Below are 19,174 nucleotides of genomic sequence, written 5' to 3' on the forward strand. Positions count from 1 at the left end.
ACCCCTGCTGCCACTTACACAGATACACCTCACTTAATTACAGCTTCTGCTGCCTGGTTTGGTTTGAATATTAGGTTAAAATATAGCCAGAATATGGTGTGTACATTACATATTTCATAAGACACCTCATCTCTGGCTGTATCTCAATCAGTGACTAGAACAACATACTGGAAATTAATAAGAAATGCACACACATAGATCCATAAAACATCCACCTTTTCACCTCACAAATCTAGAACCCATTACTTGCTGAACATTAGATTTGATCATGTATTTTGCCTGGTCAGCTGTGCTGGCAGATCACTGCCATCCTTGAATTAAATTGGCGGAGCTACATGCACTTGTTGCGTGGTTACAGCGGCCCTGTCAATCCTTGTCAGATGAGAGTTTAGATGTTAGTATGTACGTAGGGGATTGATGAAACCATAAAGCACTGATGGAGCAGTAAATACTTGAAGATTAAACTCCTTCTCAGCAAGAATCAATCTTGACGAGCATGCTGTAAGATTACAGCACATGCAGTATGAAAGGATCAACACTGGATGAATCCCTTAAAAAATGATGCATCTTCTGGCAGCTACAGGGGAGCTTTCTGATTCTGTTCAGTTTCAACATAGCAACCACATTTACACCAACTGCCTACCACCTGCTGCCTACTCTCAATGCCCCCAGCAGCACAGAAACAGCATTTACCTGGTCGTACCAGTCCCGGTTGGAACAGGTGCACTCGGGCCACCATCCTCCTTGTCCTCCTGAGTTATTACCATTCACCTTGGGGCCACACTTGGAATGGCTCTTAGGGTTGGGACCTCCAGGACCCCCAGCTGACATCATTTTGCCTTTACTTCTTCCCAATGTACCCCCTCCACCCATTCCCCCCCCTCCGCCCGAGGTTTGGGGTGGTAAGGTCTGGCCACCTCCATAGCCAGTCGGGTATCCGTAGGGTTCGGGCTGCCAGTCTCCATATGCCGGGGCGTCCATCCTGCGCAGGGCGGCCATGCGGGTCACTTCATAGCATTCTGGGCACTTGCAACAGTGGTGATGTTTGTGCATGCTGGCTAGTTCACACGGTGCAGCACTCTCTGTCTCTTTCTATCTCACTGCTGCTGCTGCTGCCTGCTCAGATCAAACGCAGCGCGCAGTGCAGCTCGTCTCACGAACGGCAGCACGAACGGCAGGAATCTTCACAAACCCTGTTATCCTCCTCTTTGTTCCTCCCGATCGAGAAAAAGATGAGATGAGGAGGTTGCAACAGGGCGATGAAAAATAGAAAAAGCTTGGTAGTCTTCCTCAGGTCGATGCAAAAGGCTTGGAAAAATAATGCTGAAAATAGTGTGTTTGATAGTGTTTGATCTCGGAATCAGAGACCAGCCCCGATGGTCGAGTTGTCTTCTTGCTTCTGTTGGTTCACAGTTATATGTATATAAATTCATAGATATATATTTGTTTGTTTATATATGTATATATTTACACACACACAAATACATATAAAAATATTGATATAAACAGACAAGCACTAATACAGTTATATACAGGTATATATGTATACATATATATTTCTATAAATATTGACATGCGTGTGTACAAATATATTAATATATATATATAGGCCTATATATATATATATATATATATATATATATATATATATATATATATAAACAATTTCTATATATAGCAATGATATCCGTGATCAAATCTTCCTCTGTATGTCTCTGCTTGCCGGATTTGTTCTTTCTCCGTTTCCTCCTGCTTTGGGAAGCGTTTTCTTGCCTTCTTTCTGTCACTCTTTTCCCAGCCTGCAGAGAAGAGCTGAGCACTGGATTGACTCTCAGCCTGCTTGCCCTAGATGTGGATTATACAGAGGGATGCAAGGAAGCAAGAGAGAGGGAGGGAGATGGAAAGGGAGAGGGAGAGGGAGAGAGAGAGAGAGAGAGAGAGATGCGTAGCAGCATCCCTCCAGCACCTCAGCCCTGACAGCCACAGCCAATCAACTCACAGCACAGCCATCAGCAGCAGCACCAACACAGGACTGACTGCTTCAGTGACTGCTCTTAAAGGGCCAGCTCACCTAAATATCAGGCAGCACACAGAGCCCAAATGGAGACGGATGAAGTGTGCTATTCAGCTCCATGGCTTCACTGTAAGAAAGACTGAAGACCTACCTTGAGGGTTTATACGGAAAACATAAGGGGCTGATGGATGACCAGGTTTTAATCTATTATGTACTGGGTTCATTTGTGACGTTATTTAAGGATAAACTAAACCATACAATTTAGACAAATTTGAAAAAATTTTATATGCTTGATGATAAAATTCCAAGAAAAAGTGAGTCTTTAATGTGCAGTGATTCAGTTGTTACTTTTAAAAGTAAAAATATTCTCTGTGGCTGGTTTAAAGTGCCCCATTATGCCATTTCGAATATAGTTTTTTATGCAATGTGTAATGTAGCTGAATGTGGATGTAAACGATCTGCAAAGTTGCAAAGCTGAAAGTGAACGATAAATAAAGTTATTGTATTGCAAAAGAAAGAATTGACTCTGAACAGCCTAAACAGGTCTTCAGTGATTCGAATCCCATTTCCTTGATTTGCTTTAGTTCATTCATCCTACATAAAAAAAAAATCTTGTAGAACCACTGTCCTTGCAAGTTCAGCCAAAGTGTTATAATAGCAAGTAAGATATAACTTTTCTTTACACATATGACATTGGAGTTGCTTTTTTTAATGATAGTATTTTAGACTTTTTTTAAGCAGGTCCTCAACCCAACCACACGTTCCACACTTCACCACAATGGTAACTTGTGCAAAGTACATTAATAGAAAGTATTTTAAAATGCTCAAATAATAGAGCATTAGACATGGAAAAAACTCCCATTATCTCATTTTACTAAAAAAGTGCATAAAATGACACTTTATTTCAACATTGTCTCTCCCCATATCCAGTCCTGTGAAAAACATGATGGGAAGTGTAAAACTTATTTTGAGGTCCTTCATTGAAACAATTCCTTTTTAAGTTAAGTTTACCAAAAACTTAACCATTTCAAATCAGTTTAATAAGATGCAGTCATGTTTGAGTGTCAAATCTGATACATGGTGTTAAGTCAAAATGAATGGTTTAAATAAATGGCATCAAAACATTTTTTTTTTTTTTGAATGAACACGGGATTCGAAAAATGCTTGCTCTTGAAAGATGGCTCTGCACCCAATTTATTTGGACCAGCTGATACACTGAATCACAGCCTGTAAGTATGATAAATAATAGATATTTACATTTTCTATTAAGCGTTCAAAATACAGAACTATGGCAATGGGCACTGTATGTGGTAGACCAATCACAACAGACTAGGCCATCTGACCAATCAGAGCAGAGTAGGCTAACAGAAAAGCTCAGTAAAGTAAGAATTAATCAATGTAGAAATGTATTCATCAAATTAACTGCATCATTTGGAGGAAGTTGCACAAATACAGGCTTGAGTTGCACAGTTTCTTGTTATTTATTTTCATTGAGGGAAGACATTGCTGAATTTAAAGACATCTGTAGATGTAAATCTGCATACCTAAAAGCAATATTTCCACATCCATTAAAAATCCATATTAATTTGATTACAAAAAGTGACCTAAGCGACTCTCCTACTGAGGGCTTTGACGGGATTAAACTGAAATGGCACAATTTTGTAGCTGAATCTAAACAGATGTTGGCCTGTTAGACTGTTATACTATTACAAATATACTAGAGCATAAACATTAGAAACCAAATGAGTGTTTACTGATGTGAGTATATGCATGCATGAACATTTATATGTGTGTTTCTCTGTTTATGCATGTGTGAATTCACTTGTTTTTGTGGCTGAGTCAGTTCTAATAGGCATTGCACACTATTTTATTCCGACCCCACCAGGAGGCACAAACAGCAGGCTCAGCCACACTTAATTATATGCAACGGTAACTCACATCATTACCACAATTTACTATTCCGGCAAACTTACTGATTTCCAGGAGGAAGGCCAATCAGAGATATGAATGGTGCGAGTATCACAAAAAAACAATGCCAATGCAAACAGGGAGTGTACAGGTGGTGTTTGGTGGCTGAAAAATGGCAATGCAAGCATATTCATCACAGCACACATGACTGGGCTCATGCTATGACCACCCTGTTCCCTCTGCTCCCATTGTGTATACAGCACCTTCTCAAAAAGGATGCAGACTTCCACGGTCTCCACAGAGGTAGCTAGCCAAAGATAAGAGGAAAGGGGAAGTCAGGGAAGCAGAGCGTGATTATGTGGCTTTTCTAGTACCTCTAGGAAAAAATGCTGCTCCTAAAAGAATTAAATAATATCAAACCTTTAAAAAAGTCTGTTAAAATTAGCTAGAATATCAGTACACAGAAATGTTTACAGAGAAATGAAAAACAAGATGCTCATGTTATTCAAATCAGGACCTTGCACCGCATCTGCTGCCAAAATAGCTTATAGTTTAAAGGGGTCATATGATGCAATTTAAATTTTTCCTTTCTCTTTGGAGTGTTACAAGTTCTTGGTGCCTAAAGAAGAGCTGTAAAGTTGCAAAGACTAAAGTCTCAAATCCAAAGAGATATTCTTTATCTAAGTCAAGACTGCCACGCCCCCTAAAACAGCTCATTCAAACATGTCCCCATGTCTACGTCACTATGTGGAAATATTTGCGTAATGCCGCCCAAATGTCCACACAATGAAAGAAGGCGTAGTTTTAGTAACTACAGTTAGTGTTGAAGCAGCCATGTCAGGGAGATGCTATGTGTATCTAGACAAAAGCAAAAGCACTTTATTTGGCCTTCAGACAGTAGATGTATTTAGGAAACTTTAGGTAGCTTACAACAGAACAGCAACACATTTTATGGACGACTGTTTCGTGAACCTAGGAGAGGATGTCATTCTAAATTTACTACAACAATCTGGTGCTTCTGAATCAGCGACTGTAAGTATGTTTTGTTATTAGTTTAAGTATTTTCTATTGACTGTTCAAATGCAAAGTTTTGCGTGTCGTGTGTGTTTGCAGGCTCGTGCACATGTCTGTGTGTGTGTGAGAGAGAGAGAGAGAGAGAGAGAGAGAGAGAGGGAGAGAGAGAGAGGGTCACACAGTGGAGTCAGCTGTCTTTACCTTGGTTTGTGTACTGTAAACACATACGAGCTTCATCACTTTGTCTGCCACGCAACTGTTCCCCTTTCGGGCTTGAACTGATGGTAAAATTAAGGACATTATTAACATTTTACTCTTTACATTTATTTTGAAAGATGAAGCTCGCAATTATGGAAAAGGGCGTTACATTTACGACGAGTGCTTGCGGTGTCCAGCCAATCACAATGCACTGGGTCAGTTGGCCAATCAGAGCAGACTGCACTTGTCAGAAGGAGGAACTTTTTTTAAGAAAACGATGCGTTTGAGAGGTGGGGCATAGAGGACCTACAATAATATACAGTAATTGAAAAATAATGTGTTTTTTGAACATTAAAGCATGTCACCATATCCTGTTACACCAAATACACAAATAATGATATTTAAAAAAGCATCATTTGACCCCTTTAATGCATGTAAAGGGGCCATGTGTTGCAAGTTACAATTAAGCACTTCTTAAATGTCATCTAAGATGAACTTGCTTGAATAATTATATATGAAAATGTAAATCCAGTGCAAAATCAAGTAGAAATGCTATAAATATTATTTAATTTAAAGCTGGTGCAGCATGTTTTATTATGGCTCAAATATGCATACAAAACTGTAATCATTTCTGTCTGCAGCTTTATTCTTTTTTGCAAATGCCAACATAGAGGGAAACTGTGTGATGGGAGAGACAGATGCATCTTTCCAGGCTGAATGAAGAAAAGTACCACAGATGGACAGTTAAAAAAAGAGACAATTTACGAATGCACCTTCTATCTGCTTGACGGGTTAGACTGCTCTTTGACTAAGAAAACAAATCAGAGTATTCATAGTTTAAATATATATTTGCAAATATTATATGTCGTATTCCTCTTCTCACTGCACTTCTCAGTGAATAGGCACTGAGAGAATTCCTGTAGAATGAAAACCAACCTCTGGCCCACACTTGAGAAACTGGAAGGGAGCCTATTGTTGATTTATGAAATAATTGAGAATGATTGTATTATGGTTTTACAAAGGGGTTTAGATTCTACTTCATGACACACAGCATATCTCATATCTGTCAGCCTCATTTTTAGTTTCTGCATTCCCATATTACATAAACCCCCCCAGCCGGACTCACAACCCCCACATACTCTCGCACATCGAAGATATCCATAGAAAATTTAAAAATTTAAATCTAAACTGTTTGCATCTTTGGATGCTAACAGTGCTACTGATACTTTCTGCTCCACTCTTACATCTTGTTTAGACACTGTTTGCCCCTTATCTTCCAGGCCAGCCCGTAACACCCCTTTTGCCCCTTGGTTATCTGATGTTCTACGCGAACACCGTTCTAAGCTTAGAGCTGCTGAAAGGGTGTGGCGCAAATCCAGAAATACTACTGACCTTAATATGTATCAGTCACTCCTATCTTCTTTCTCTGCTAATGTCTCCACTGCTAAAATGGTGAAATGGAATACTACCATAACAAAATTTACAATTCGTCTAACTCTTGGATGCTTTTTAAAACATTTTCCTCACTTCTTTGTCCTCCTCCTCACCCTCCTGCTTCATCTCTAATAGCTGACGACTTTGCAACATTTTTCATTAATAAAATTAAACACATTAGATCCTCCTATCAACCCTACTGGCAAAAGGCATCTCAGGAACCACACTTCAATGGTTTGAGTCTTACCTAGGTCCTTCAAAGTATCTTGGAGAGGTGAGGTATCCAAGTCACAACATCTAACTACTGGGGTGCCTCAGGGCTCAGTTCTTGGACCACTTCTCTTCTCTGTCTACATGGCATCATTAGGTTCTGTCATTCAGAAACATGGCTTTTCATACCACTGCTATGCTGATGACACTCAACTCTACCTCTCATTCCATCCTGATGATCCGACGGTAGCTATTCGCATTTCAGCTTGTCTAACAGACATTTCTTCCTGGATGATGGACCATCACCTTCAACTCAACCTTGCCAAGACAGAACTGCTTGTGATTCCAGCAAACCCATCGTTTCATCACAATTTCACCATCAAGTTAGGCACATCAACCATAACTCCTTCAAAAACAGCTAGAAGCCTTGGAGTTATGATTGATGATCAGCTGACTTTCTCAGACTACATTGCTAAAACTGTCCGATCCTGCAGATTTGCTTTATTCAACATCAAGAAGATCAAGCCCTTTCTTTCGGAACATGCTGCACAACTCCTTGTTCAAGCTCTTGTTCTGTCCAGGCTGGACTATTGCAATGCCCTCTTGGCAGGTCTTCCAGCCAATTCTATCAAACCTTTACAATTAATTCAGAACGCGGCAGCAAGATTAATTTTTAATGAGCTAAAAAGAATACATGTCACACCTCTGTTTATCAATTTGCACTGGCTTCCAATAGCTGCTCGCATAAAATTCAAGGCATTGATGTTTGCCTACAAAACTACCACTGGCTCTGCACCCATTTACCTAAATTTGTTACTTCAGACTTATGTGCCCTCTAGAAGCTTGCGTTCTGCAAGTGAACGTCGCTTGATTGTGCCATCCCGAAGAAGCACAAAGTCACTTTTACGGACTTTTAAATTAAATGTTCCCTCCTGGTGGAATGACCTCCCCCAACTCAATCCGGACAGCTGAGTCCTTAGCCATCTTCAAGAATCGGCTTAAAACACATCTCTTCCATCTTTATTTGACCCTCTAACTTTAACACTCACTATTCTAATACTATTCTTTAAAAAAATCTAACTACCGTTCTAATCTTTTTATATTCTATTTTCTTTTCATTAATTATGCAATTGTATGTGTGTGTGTGTGTGTATGTGTAAAGACATCTAACACTAGCTTGCTCTATTCCTTTTTTATTCTATCTGTTTTCTTTATATTATATTATTTAAAATCCCATGCTAGGTGTACTGTGTTAACCTAACTGAGACTTGTTATAGCACTTATATATCATTGCTCTTTTTGTTTTTGATTGCTTCCACTGTCCTCATCTGTAAGTCGCTTTGGATAAAAGCTTCTGCTAAATAAATAAATGTAAATGTAAATGTAATGTAAAATTTCTGTACATTCTCATAGCAGCCCATGTGACTGCACTCTTGTCACATGACAGGATGTATGACCATATAAGGCAAGACACAGGCATTCTTAAAGGGGCAGTAACATTCTTGAAGGTTTCCTTTGAATGAACTACAGAGAATTCCTGTAACAAAAACATGCAGAGCAGCCTTTGAAAGACTGATTATAGTCAGGAGAATTTCTTAGTGAATAGGTAACATAAACATGATACAATAATTATTAATGCTAACATAAATGGATTCACATTTTGAATTGCAATGAATGTGCATGGCTTTGAAGCACTGCTGCAAGGCCAAGAAAGAGTTTTGGGTTTTCACCTAAACACTCGTAACTCATTGAGTCATTGCTCCTCCACATTGCCAACAATAAACTAAAGTGCCTGTGAAGGCTGTGACTCCTATTAATAGGCCTGGTGACAGAAAACAGCTGCTGCACCAAACGCTGCACATCCGACTGACAGCGTAATGATAAGGGAAATGGGAGAAAGAGAGTGAGAGGAAAAGAGAGAAAGGAATATGAGATGCTTGTAAAATGACTGGAGAACTGAGAGATCTTGAAGAGAAAAAGGGTCTGATAAGGGCCACGCACACTGTGAGAGTGACAGCTGCATTTAAATGCAGGAATGAATCCCTAAATTATCATTCTCTGAGGCTACGTTCACAGAAGCGGTGTTTGGGACTGACAACAGTGTTGAATTGTCCAGTTCACACAATAGAAGTGGATTGAATAATGTATGTATGAACAAATAATATGAACTTAAATCAAAGCCCTTTTCATTGCTCATGACTGCCGTAATTAATGCCTGTAACCTAGGGCTGTGCAAAAAATCGAATGCGATTTTCATGCACATCTCATCAGTAAAGATGCTCCTGTAATTAGAAGTATATTTCAAGCACATGCGTTCAGATCAGGGTTGCCAGGTTTTCACAACAAATCCTTCCCAGTTGCTTCTCAAAACTAGTCCAAAACTAGCCCAATCGCGTTTCCAGGAGGTTCCCCGATAAAAGTGTATTCCCGGGGTTAAAATAAAATTTTTTTGGAAGGGTTGCCTTGGTAAAATTGCTTTTTAGGGGCTAAATATCACGTTGTTGGTAGTGGGGTTGCTTCAAACCGCGGACATGAAACACAATCGCAGACTTGGCAACACTGGTACAGGTGGAGCGGCAGTTACTACACAGAGCCGTAGGCTACCGACAACTAACACAAAATCGTTTTCAAAATCGACAAAGAATCCCCTGCGATTTTAACATCGATTTTGTGTAGATTGTCAGTGAATTACGGCTCGGTGTAGTAAATGCCAACCAGTGTTGCCAAGGCTACCCTGCTAAAAAACGTATATTTTAACCCCGGGAAGCAATTTTTATCAGGGAACCACCTCGAAGCGTGATTGGGCTAGTTTTGGACTAGTTTTGAGAAGCAACTGGGCAGGATTTGTTGTAAAAACCTGGCAACCCTGATCCGAACGCGCATGCTGGAGATATACTTCTAATTACAGGAGCGTCTTTACTGGTGAAATGTGCATGAAAATCGCATTCGAATTTTTGCACAGCCCTACTGTAACCCTAGCAACAGTTATACATGCAATATATGTGCTGCATGTTTCAGAGTGAAGTGTGGCACTGTGTTCTTTTACTCGTGAGCAACTTGAGATCTGGGGGGGGGGTTCAGTTTCTCAGAGTGGCTTGGTTCACAGTAAATGCTGCTCCAGACAATTTACCACAATTACTGGTAACATGCAACACAATATGCATCAACAATCTTGCACCAAGTTAAGGGCTCCCAGCGGTTTTCCGCCAAAATGAAAGTTTAATAGTTTAATGATTGAAAATTTAGATTCTAAAAATATTAGTAGGCTATTGAAATTGTACAGTTGTACTGTAAAATAAAACAATGATTCTTATTATTAGCATTATTAATTTTATTATTATTATTATTATTATTTTAATTTATTCAATATTATTATTATTGTTAGTAATAGCAGTAGTATTTTATAGTCACATTAACATCTCACAAATTTTGGGCCAAATTGTGCAACCCTGCAAAGAAGTACAGTTTTTTTTCATTATATCAAAATATATTCCACAAAAATCTAAATTTCGCAGGGTGTGGATTCCAATTTAGTTTAACCAAGCTGTGTGTGAACTATATTTAGGGCTCTGATGTGTCTTTAAATTCTTCACTCGTTGTTCAGTTTGTGTCTTACTACTTTGTTCAAAGTGAATTTGGTCATACACTGTGGTTGTCATTCACCTAAGCAAGCTGAATGTGTACAAAACAGGATTAAGCTCTCAGAACAGGAGTGACCTCCATATTTAGCTGTAGTGTGTACATGGTGAGGTGCTGTAGGTGTTGAGAAGAGGGATGACTAAAAGAATCGTGCATGGGCCTGGAGAGAAGGATAAACATAAAAGAGCTAAAGTAAAATCTAGTAAAGTGGAAATACAACAATAAGAAAGATATGACTGTACTGAAAATGACTCTGGGGGAGGGGAGGTGGGGTAACTCAAAATGTTTGCTGATGAGAATGAGAAATCCTGATCATAGAGAGGGTTCTGAATGCGGAGAGAGATTCCTTTGTGTTGCCAAATGCATATTTCGGATTGGTGATTCTGCATGATCCCACATTCATCCATCTCAAGCGTCACATAAACACCCTGTCGCAAGCAACGCACACATTTTTGCCATGTTATGTGGCAGAACGCATATGAGAGATGCAAAAAGATGCAACAGAGACAGGAAAACAGCGACAGAGAGAGCAGGAGCGAGAGAGGCTGCCAGTCTGTAGGGACGCAAGTAGGGGGAGGAATTTGGTTTCCATGGCAACATGCGAAAGGCTGAGCTCTAGGTGTCCGTTCCAGCTCTAACTGCGTTGTACTGCACCGGCCCTCGCCTCGCCTCGCTCCCCCATCCTCCCCCACTCGTGTTCCCTCAGCAGCTTTCTCTTCATCCGTCCCTTCCACCTCAAACCCCTCGTAATGTGTGGAAGACACGACACCACGTTCAGCACAGCATCAGCCAGCCCTGCTGTCAACAGAACGCTGCTGCCTTGCAAAGAGCCTGCACTTTAATGAAGACAATAGAGGCCCTCTGTTCTTAACGCGGTGGTCCCATGCTCTTCAGCCAGGACCCGAGACCACACCCATGCTGCCATCTCATCCTCACGCCCCCATCCCTCACGCTCATCTGAAACGCCAGCACCCGCAGGCACTGTGCCGCCACATGCCACTGGGGGTGCTGTGATTGGGAGGATGTGAAAATGAGAGCTGCCATGATATAGTAGGACCTTACTGTTGTGCCTTCGCTCAGAGTATTACTGAAAGACTGGGTGATTACAGTGGCATCGTGGCATATTTCTTCCTGTTTCAGCTACACTGCAGCCTAGCTTCAACCATCCATATGTATTCACTAATATGAATATGTATCATGAAAAACATATAAAAACAAAAACATACACATAGGCCATGCACAAAATGTTTTTGCATTCCACTGCATTGCTTTTCCATAGTTTCCCCACGTAAACATACACTAGATGGCCATGTTTGTTGTTTAAGGCATATTGCATATGATACAGCATTCTAAAAACTAGAACTTTTTTCCTTCCATTCAGCCCTGTGTCAACATTTAACAAAATCTAGTTCTGTGTAAACAGCCCATAAGAGAATTAAGCCTAGAATTAGTCTTTACGCATTATCATAAAAATGTTGCACATTCATTAAACTGTTTTGATACTGATTTGTTGCGCTGTGTACAACAATGCACTTTATTTTATTTCAGACAACTAAAAATGCAGCACTCACGCAAAAGACACTGAAAGATATAGAGATGTGGAGGCTGAAACACTCTCTCACACTGATCCTAGACCATCAGCCCGTCCTTAACTGTGAACTATTGAGCACCGACACTGAGATGAAACAGACATTAAAGTATGAACAAATCCCTATGTCAGGAAATATCACATGCAACATTCAAAAGCACCATTCTGAAGGTGTTATACATTATAAACCCTTTTCGGTGTTTTAGCAGCCACTAACCTTAGGTGTCTCTATATGTGAGCGGCTTACTATTCCAGCCACTCTCTCCACCTTCTGAGAGCTCCTCCTGCTGGTCACACACACACGTGACACAACCTCTTCACCCGAGGTCTGCAAGGACAAATCACACAGGATCAGTCAGTGGATTGCATAGATACACACACAAAAAAAGCCCTTAAATTGATGCAACCAAATATTCAATATCAGGGATTGAACTTATCAGTGAGTGCTGAAGACATAGCATAAACAACATGAAATCAGCAAAAACAGAATACAATCTAATAATTAATTATAGTAAATAACTTGGATGACCTGATCCAATACATATTTTTTGTATTAATTTATTTAACTAAATCTGGCAAAACAGACAAAAGTGAAACTTTGTTTTTACACAACTGACTATGAAGAGCCACAGGAAAACAATTATCATTGTGAACAACTGAATGACTGCTCAGGGGCTGTGGAATATTCCAGCACGAGCACTAAGGGTCATTTGTTATGTGAATGGAAAGTAGTGCAGAGAGGTAAATTGCACCATTTGCAAGATGGTCTGGATGGACAGAAATCTGTATAGAAAAAAAAGAGAGAGAGAACTAGTGCCAGCAAGCATTCTGAAACAAACATGACCATTAAAACACAACTACTGACCACTATCCACATCTATAAAATCTCTCTAAATCTGGCAACATTTTCATATATAGCATTTTAGACCGAAAGATGCACAACCAGGGCCAGAACTTGATTAGATTAGTTCTTGCCTGTTTATCATAGCATATCCCGCACTCACAGGCCACAGGCAGCAGAGGGCAGCCTTTGGAAAAGGCCATGACAGCAGATGGAACAAAGGCTCTCTCACTTTCCCTTCCCAAACAGTTACAAACTCAACTCTAGAATTCTAGTTCTTTTAGAATCTGTCCTACTCTCATAACCATGTGTGTTCATACACACAGAGGCATGCAGGTTTACAGCATTAGGCCAAGCCAAACCCATTTACGCTGATGCAAATAAAAGCACAAATAAAGTCACATCTACTATCTAAAAAAAAAAAAAAAAAAAACATTTAATAAAACACAATGCAAATTTACCATTTTTATCACTGCCTCCATTGGACCACCATGAACTGAAATGAAAAATAGTTGCTGCCAAGCCCGAGGTTTGCCATCATATTATCAGCTATGAGATGGACACCGCAGCTGAGAACATGCAAGATTGCTGCAGTCTCAAACCCAGAGAGGAACATAGAGGCGCTGCTGGTGTCCAGTCCCACTGAATCACTGCTGACACATGACAACTGCTCGCTGTATATACTGAGGCTGGATTATGTACAGCTTGAAACATTTAAATAAACATGTTAGCCAACGTTCCCTGATATAAAACTGATACCAAATTACATAACACTGTTATATTACTGACTGTAACTGTAGCTAATATAAACACAAAAGGAAAGACCCACTGCCCCTTGCTGTTTAACACAAAGGCTTTGTAATGATTATTCTGTAAATTATTCCAGTCTTTTTTTCCTTCCTTCTGCACCAAATCGGGGATTTGCAGACTCATTTCATTTAACGTCTCTCAGGTGGCCGCACTCTATGAATGCTAATGAAGCCTGCGCTGGACATTCACTCAGATCCTAACTCGCTCGCTCTCAGAGAACCAGAGAACAGGGCTGTGCCTGGACATACTCAAACTGAGGCCCGTGACCATCTCCACCACACATCACATAGTGACCCCTGCAGTATTTTTGTGGAATGTGTCACAATAAGGTGATGCTTCTGGAAAATGCAATTTGGGGATTTGAAATGGGGTTGATCATGCTCACAGAGATTGTCCAAATATCCGCTCCTCTTTTTTTTCATTAATTAATGTGTTTTGCTTAGTGGTAGACCAATATTGTTTTTTGTTTTTTGTTTGACAGCGAATGCGAATAAAGAGCAGGGTGCCCGAAGTCCAATAATAATAATTTTTTAAAAATAATTTGAAAATGAATTAAAAAAATAACTGTCATTAAACAAACATGCTTATACTTTAGATGACATCTTGATTCGGAATGCTGACATTAATGAGAAAGTATTATGTTTGCCTTTCTATTACTAATAATAAATATAAATAAAATATTTGCTTATATATATATATATATATATATATATATGTGTGTGTGTGTGTGTGTGTGTGTGTGTGTTGATTAACTAAAAGTCTAGCTTTTCAGTAAAATCATCCTTTAGCCAAGCAAAAAATAAAAAATAAATAAATAGTGGATAACCCACTTACATCACTATCATCTGTATTATTAACCAATCCATCCAGTGCAATCTTGTGATTACTGACATCTTTATGGCACATTCTAGTTCATGGGTCTTAAAAACACATTGCCATTACATGATTGTTGTGCAGTGTTTTCAGTTATTACAAGATATACAATTTTATTTTGGATGTATTGATAAGAATTTTAACCGGATTTTCTATGAACAATCACAAAAAAAAACACACACATTATAAGAAGCTGTAGGAAATTGCTTTATTCCTTGTTGGAAAAAAGTGAATGAAAATAAAAAACAGTTTAAATAAGTATTCTTGATGTTTGGTGTAGTAAGAGATGGAGTGAACTGAGTTTAAAGCTGTTTGCTACAACAAAAAATAATTTAATAATGCCACATAACTCCCCATTGAATTTTTGGATGGCCATTGAGAATATTGGAAACGTCATTCTATAATCTTTTAAAAACTTCAGTCACAGGGTGCTCCTTTACTGGATGAACAGAGACTATTTTAGACAAAACCCGAGTGTATGTTTGTGTGAACCCTTAGAGAGACCACAGAGTGATCCTCTCTCACTGCAGTTGCTTTTAACAGAACCCAGGCAGAGGCTGAGGTTATTTTCTGTACTCTCCCTATAAATACTTTGCATAAACACGTGATTGCAGACACTTGTAACGAAAGGTCCTGGTGACATCATCACACAGCCCACCGAGGAGCACTTGGTGTTATCACTGCAGTGCTTTCTAGATATGAATAATGTTCTGTAGTGTCTGTAACTTCCACACACTATCTCTTTCATTCTTTCCCTTTTTTTATTTTTGTCCAGCACTTCTTTGTAAACTTCCCTCCCCTATGTTCACTTTGTCTGTGTTCATTTCTGTTATAAGGAACAGAGTAAAGTACTAGGGATTGATATAAATGCACTACAAATGTATCATAAACTATGGACTATATGTCAGCTTTGTGTGAATAACAGGTCAAATTTACGAGATTCACTGATAATCTTCTCCTCTATGAGCTGTTAACTGCTTCAACTGTCAGTGAGCTAAACTTGAGAACCAGATCAGTCAGATTTATGTGAGATAATAAAGATATAAGGGTTTGGAAGACATGAGGGTGAGCAAATAATGACGTAATAAAATAAAGCTGCCCTTTCTCTGAAACTCTTACCTCCCATGTGTCCACAGAGCTGCTGTCTTTAACTCCATTTTGTGCTGCATTCATTTGCAGGGTAATCTCGTAGCATTCCTGAATATCTGAGAATAACGGAATAGCGATGTCATTGAGGGAATCTAATTAAATCATGCATGCAGGTATTTATGCAGAAATATGTAATACCTCTGTTACATTTTTAGATTAAAAACAAATAAAAATATTTATATAAAATACAAAATGTATAATATACAATATATATTGAGGCTGACATTACAATATTTATCCTAAAGGATTATTTCACCCAAAAATAAAGTTTCCCATTTACAATGTTTTTTTACTCGCTTTATACAATGCTTTTTTACACAATTTGCCTTTTATGGTAAAGAGCAGCTTGAACATTCTATACATTTCTCATTTTGTGTTTCACAGAAGAAAGCCATATGCTTTTGAGAATATGTATTGAGCCACAAAGGGACACAAAGACTGAAAAAAAGAAGAAAAAAAGAAATGGAAGTACACGCAAGTCATTTTTAAGATGGAAGAAGAAAGAGCTTGAGAAAAAAGCAACTCTTTTTTTTTTTTGGAGAGACAAGCAGTGAACTCGGACTGGCGGTGCATGCAGGCGGTGTATGTGTATGTGTGGGGACTGTTAGGGGCAGTAATGGAGTCCCACTGGGGTGCAGCGGGAAAGACAGTAGAAGAATGGGACTATGTGACTCATCATGGCTGTGTCTGTGTGAGCCTGTGTGAGTGGGAGGAGAACAGTATGTGGGAAGCGGTTTCATCGCCTAGCTGGTCAAAGCTAGATGAGAAAGAGAAAAGAAAGAAAGCGATGAGGAAAGTAAACTAAAATGTAGAGTCTTCCAGTAAATAGTGCATGATTATAAAACATGCAGCTGTGGGATGAATGGAAATGTAGAAGTGTGTCAGACAGAAACATCTCCTCATTTAGTAAAGCTGTCCTGAATGTCTTTGAATATGAATTATGTCTTCATCTAAGAGACCTTTCCCCTCAAATGCATTATTCAAACATAGCAGGCAACATCAATGATTATTCATATCTAGGGCTACTGTCATGATGTAGCAGATTGCGTGTGCACAAAAAAAAGAAAGAAAAAAAGACAAAACCTGGTTCTGCAAAACACGCTTCAAAACTTTGATATACAGACACATTTATTATTTCAGACAAAGTCCTGGTGAAATGATACTTTTTTTCCTTCAAAAAAGCATTTCAACACAATGTTCCCAGAGCCAAGTAAATCCTAAAAGACCACATGAATTCCTGGCCACTGAACAAATTCACAGTCCTCTCCACAGAATAATTTTTACACACTTGGTCTCCTCTTCATAGGTTCACCTCATTTCAATGTCAATATTAAATTCACATATATTTGATCTGTTAAAAACTGTGTTTTAACACTCGGCTGGTATGTTAAAAACCATACTGAATCAGTTTCCCACATATAATGATTCTAAACTATATTTTATAGCTTAAAACAGTCATTCATATTATATGGTAAATTATACTTAATTGATAAAATATTTAACAATACAAGCTACATGTGAAATTCCTGTGAAATTCAGTATAATTCCCTTTTCCGTTCTGGGTACCTTTTAAAACTATGTGACCCAGCTATAACATTTTCAAATGTTTTAAATATTTGTATACATTTGTATAAATATTTGTAGACATTTTGTTTAAAAGCTTTTCAAATATTTAGGGGCAGTAACATTTTTTTTATTATTATTCTGCAAGGATAAATTAAACTGACCAAACATGGCAGTACAGTCATTTGTAATGTTACAAAAGATATATTTAAAATAAATACTGATCTTTCGAAATATTAAGCAACTGTTTTTATTCTTTTTTTTTAAATGACAGCTTTAGTTGTATTTTTGATTAAATAAATGCAGCCTTGGTGATAAAAATTAAAAATTAAATGTATGCATTTAGCAGATGCTTTTATCCAAAGCGACTTACAGTGCATTCAAGCTATCAATTTTTAGCTTTAAAAAAGGAAGCATTTGAGGTAAGGTGAAAGTAAAGTAGACTGACTTGCTATAGTATCTGAAAACTGTGTCAGAGGAACTAAAACACGATGACAAAAAGAAAAACTGAGGAATTATGGCCTGTGTTTTTTCCTCAGCAATGAAATAGCCCTCCCTTGATATTGGGTCATATTTAGGCACAAAACCTGTGTGATTCCTAGTCTGTTTGTGTGTTTGGAAACAAAGGGATGAGTGTGCAGTTAGGAAAACCTTGGTTTGAAATTGTGCAATCATACAGACAACCAAACAAGCCCACGGTCAAATCTTCCTCCCTCCCACAGTGCATCACAGCACTGAATTGTTGCAAGCCTCGTTGTGTCCCCAATATATTTGATGATCACTTTTTCTTTGATGCCAAATTAAACAAAGGGCATTCAACTTAAGAGTCTAAGAACACTTCAATTATGTGAATGAGATTAATGACAGAGTATTAAACATCATGTATAAGTGCATGATATTTAGTCAATATCAAAAGCTATATTAAATTCTAATACAAATCGAAATATAATGTAATATCATACAATATAATACTATAATAGTTCAATATAAAAATTATATAAATATTAAACATTTTACATCTCACAATACATCCTCAATCTTGCTAGAATTCATATTGTATTCAATTTTTTAACTCTGGCTAACACCCAAGAGGCTGGAGAGATGATTGAAACCACATGTTGCTCTCAGCTCAACCTCACATGACCCCTCTCCTCTGTACCTGAGAGAGAAAATGGGCCGTCCTGCACAAAGGGATACTCTAGGTCAGATGGGAGTACTTCACTGTGGCCAAGAACTGTTTGTTTATCAATCTACCTACATGTCATCCCACATACCCGCTAACCCGATCCCTCTTTCTGGAATGTGTGGAATCTTAATCCACTTACTGTGCTATGCCAGTTTCGAGCTGAGACTCTCATGATTGATTCAAAGTCTGATAAATGAGAGTATTTGCAATATCTGTTTGGCCTGCTGTAGTAGCCTTTATTAGAGGCACAGAAAAGTACATATACCTAAATGTCAGCAGCAGAAGCAATAGCCTATTTCTTTTAGAAAATGATAATACCCTTTAGCCCTAAATCACAAAGTTTGGACTAATTTGTTTCCTTTACAGGACAAAAACTAAAAATAAGGTAAGAGATCATTTTTTTTCAGGCATCTGGCATGGGCAGTGATATCTATTGTGTTTTCTTATTTTGGCTGTTGTGAGACATCATTAAAATGTGACAGGGCACATCCACAGTACTGATAAATCAGCTGGGGCTGTGAGTGTCTGACTCATAATGAAACTTGAGAACAGTGGCACAAACTTTGGAAAACATTCTATCTGCCATTTGCCTTGCCCTGCTTTATTTAACTTTATTTTTAATTTTATTATATTTCTTTTTTACATTTCCTTATTGTATAGTTGTATCTACATTTTATATTTGATCTAGATTTTTAGGCTCTACTGATAATATATTGTATGCACCGGGGGTCTGAGAGTAACGCAATT

General features: G+C 38.5%; 1 protein-coding gene across 5 annotated transcripts in view; it reads right to left on the reverse strand.

The window, feature by feature from the left end:
* Nucleotides 1-19,174, reverse strand: part of LOC132113635 (disks large homolog 3-like) — a 107,861-nt gene that overhangs the window by 85,347 nt on the left and 3,340 nt on the right. For 3 of the 5 annotated variants that reach the window (XM_059521495.1, XM_059521494.1, XM_059521493.1), the window contains exon 1: nucleotides 694-1,857. In XM_059521495.1, the coding sequence (XP_059377478.1) occupies nucleotides 694-1,053 (360 nt within the window). In that variant the 5' untranslated portion in view covers nucleotides 1,054-1,857. Of the gene's footprint in view, nucleotides 1-693; nucleotides 1,859-12,222; nucleotides 12,334-15,648; nucleotides 15,735-19,174 lie in introns of those variants that run through there. The other 2 variants (XM_059521491.1, XM_059521492.1) reach the window with 2 other exon arrangements.

The sequence above is a fragment of the Carassius carassius genome, chromosome 33 (assembly GCF_963082965.1).
Source record: "Carassius carassius chromosome 33, fCarCar2.1, whole genome shotgun sequence".
In the NCBI taxonomy this organism is placed as follows: domain Eukaryota; kingdom Metazoa; phylum Chordata; class Actinopteri; order Cypriniformes; family Cyprinidae; genus Carassius; species Carassius carassius.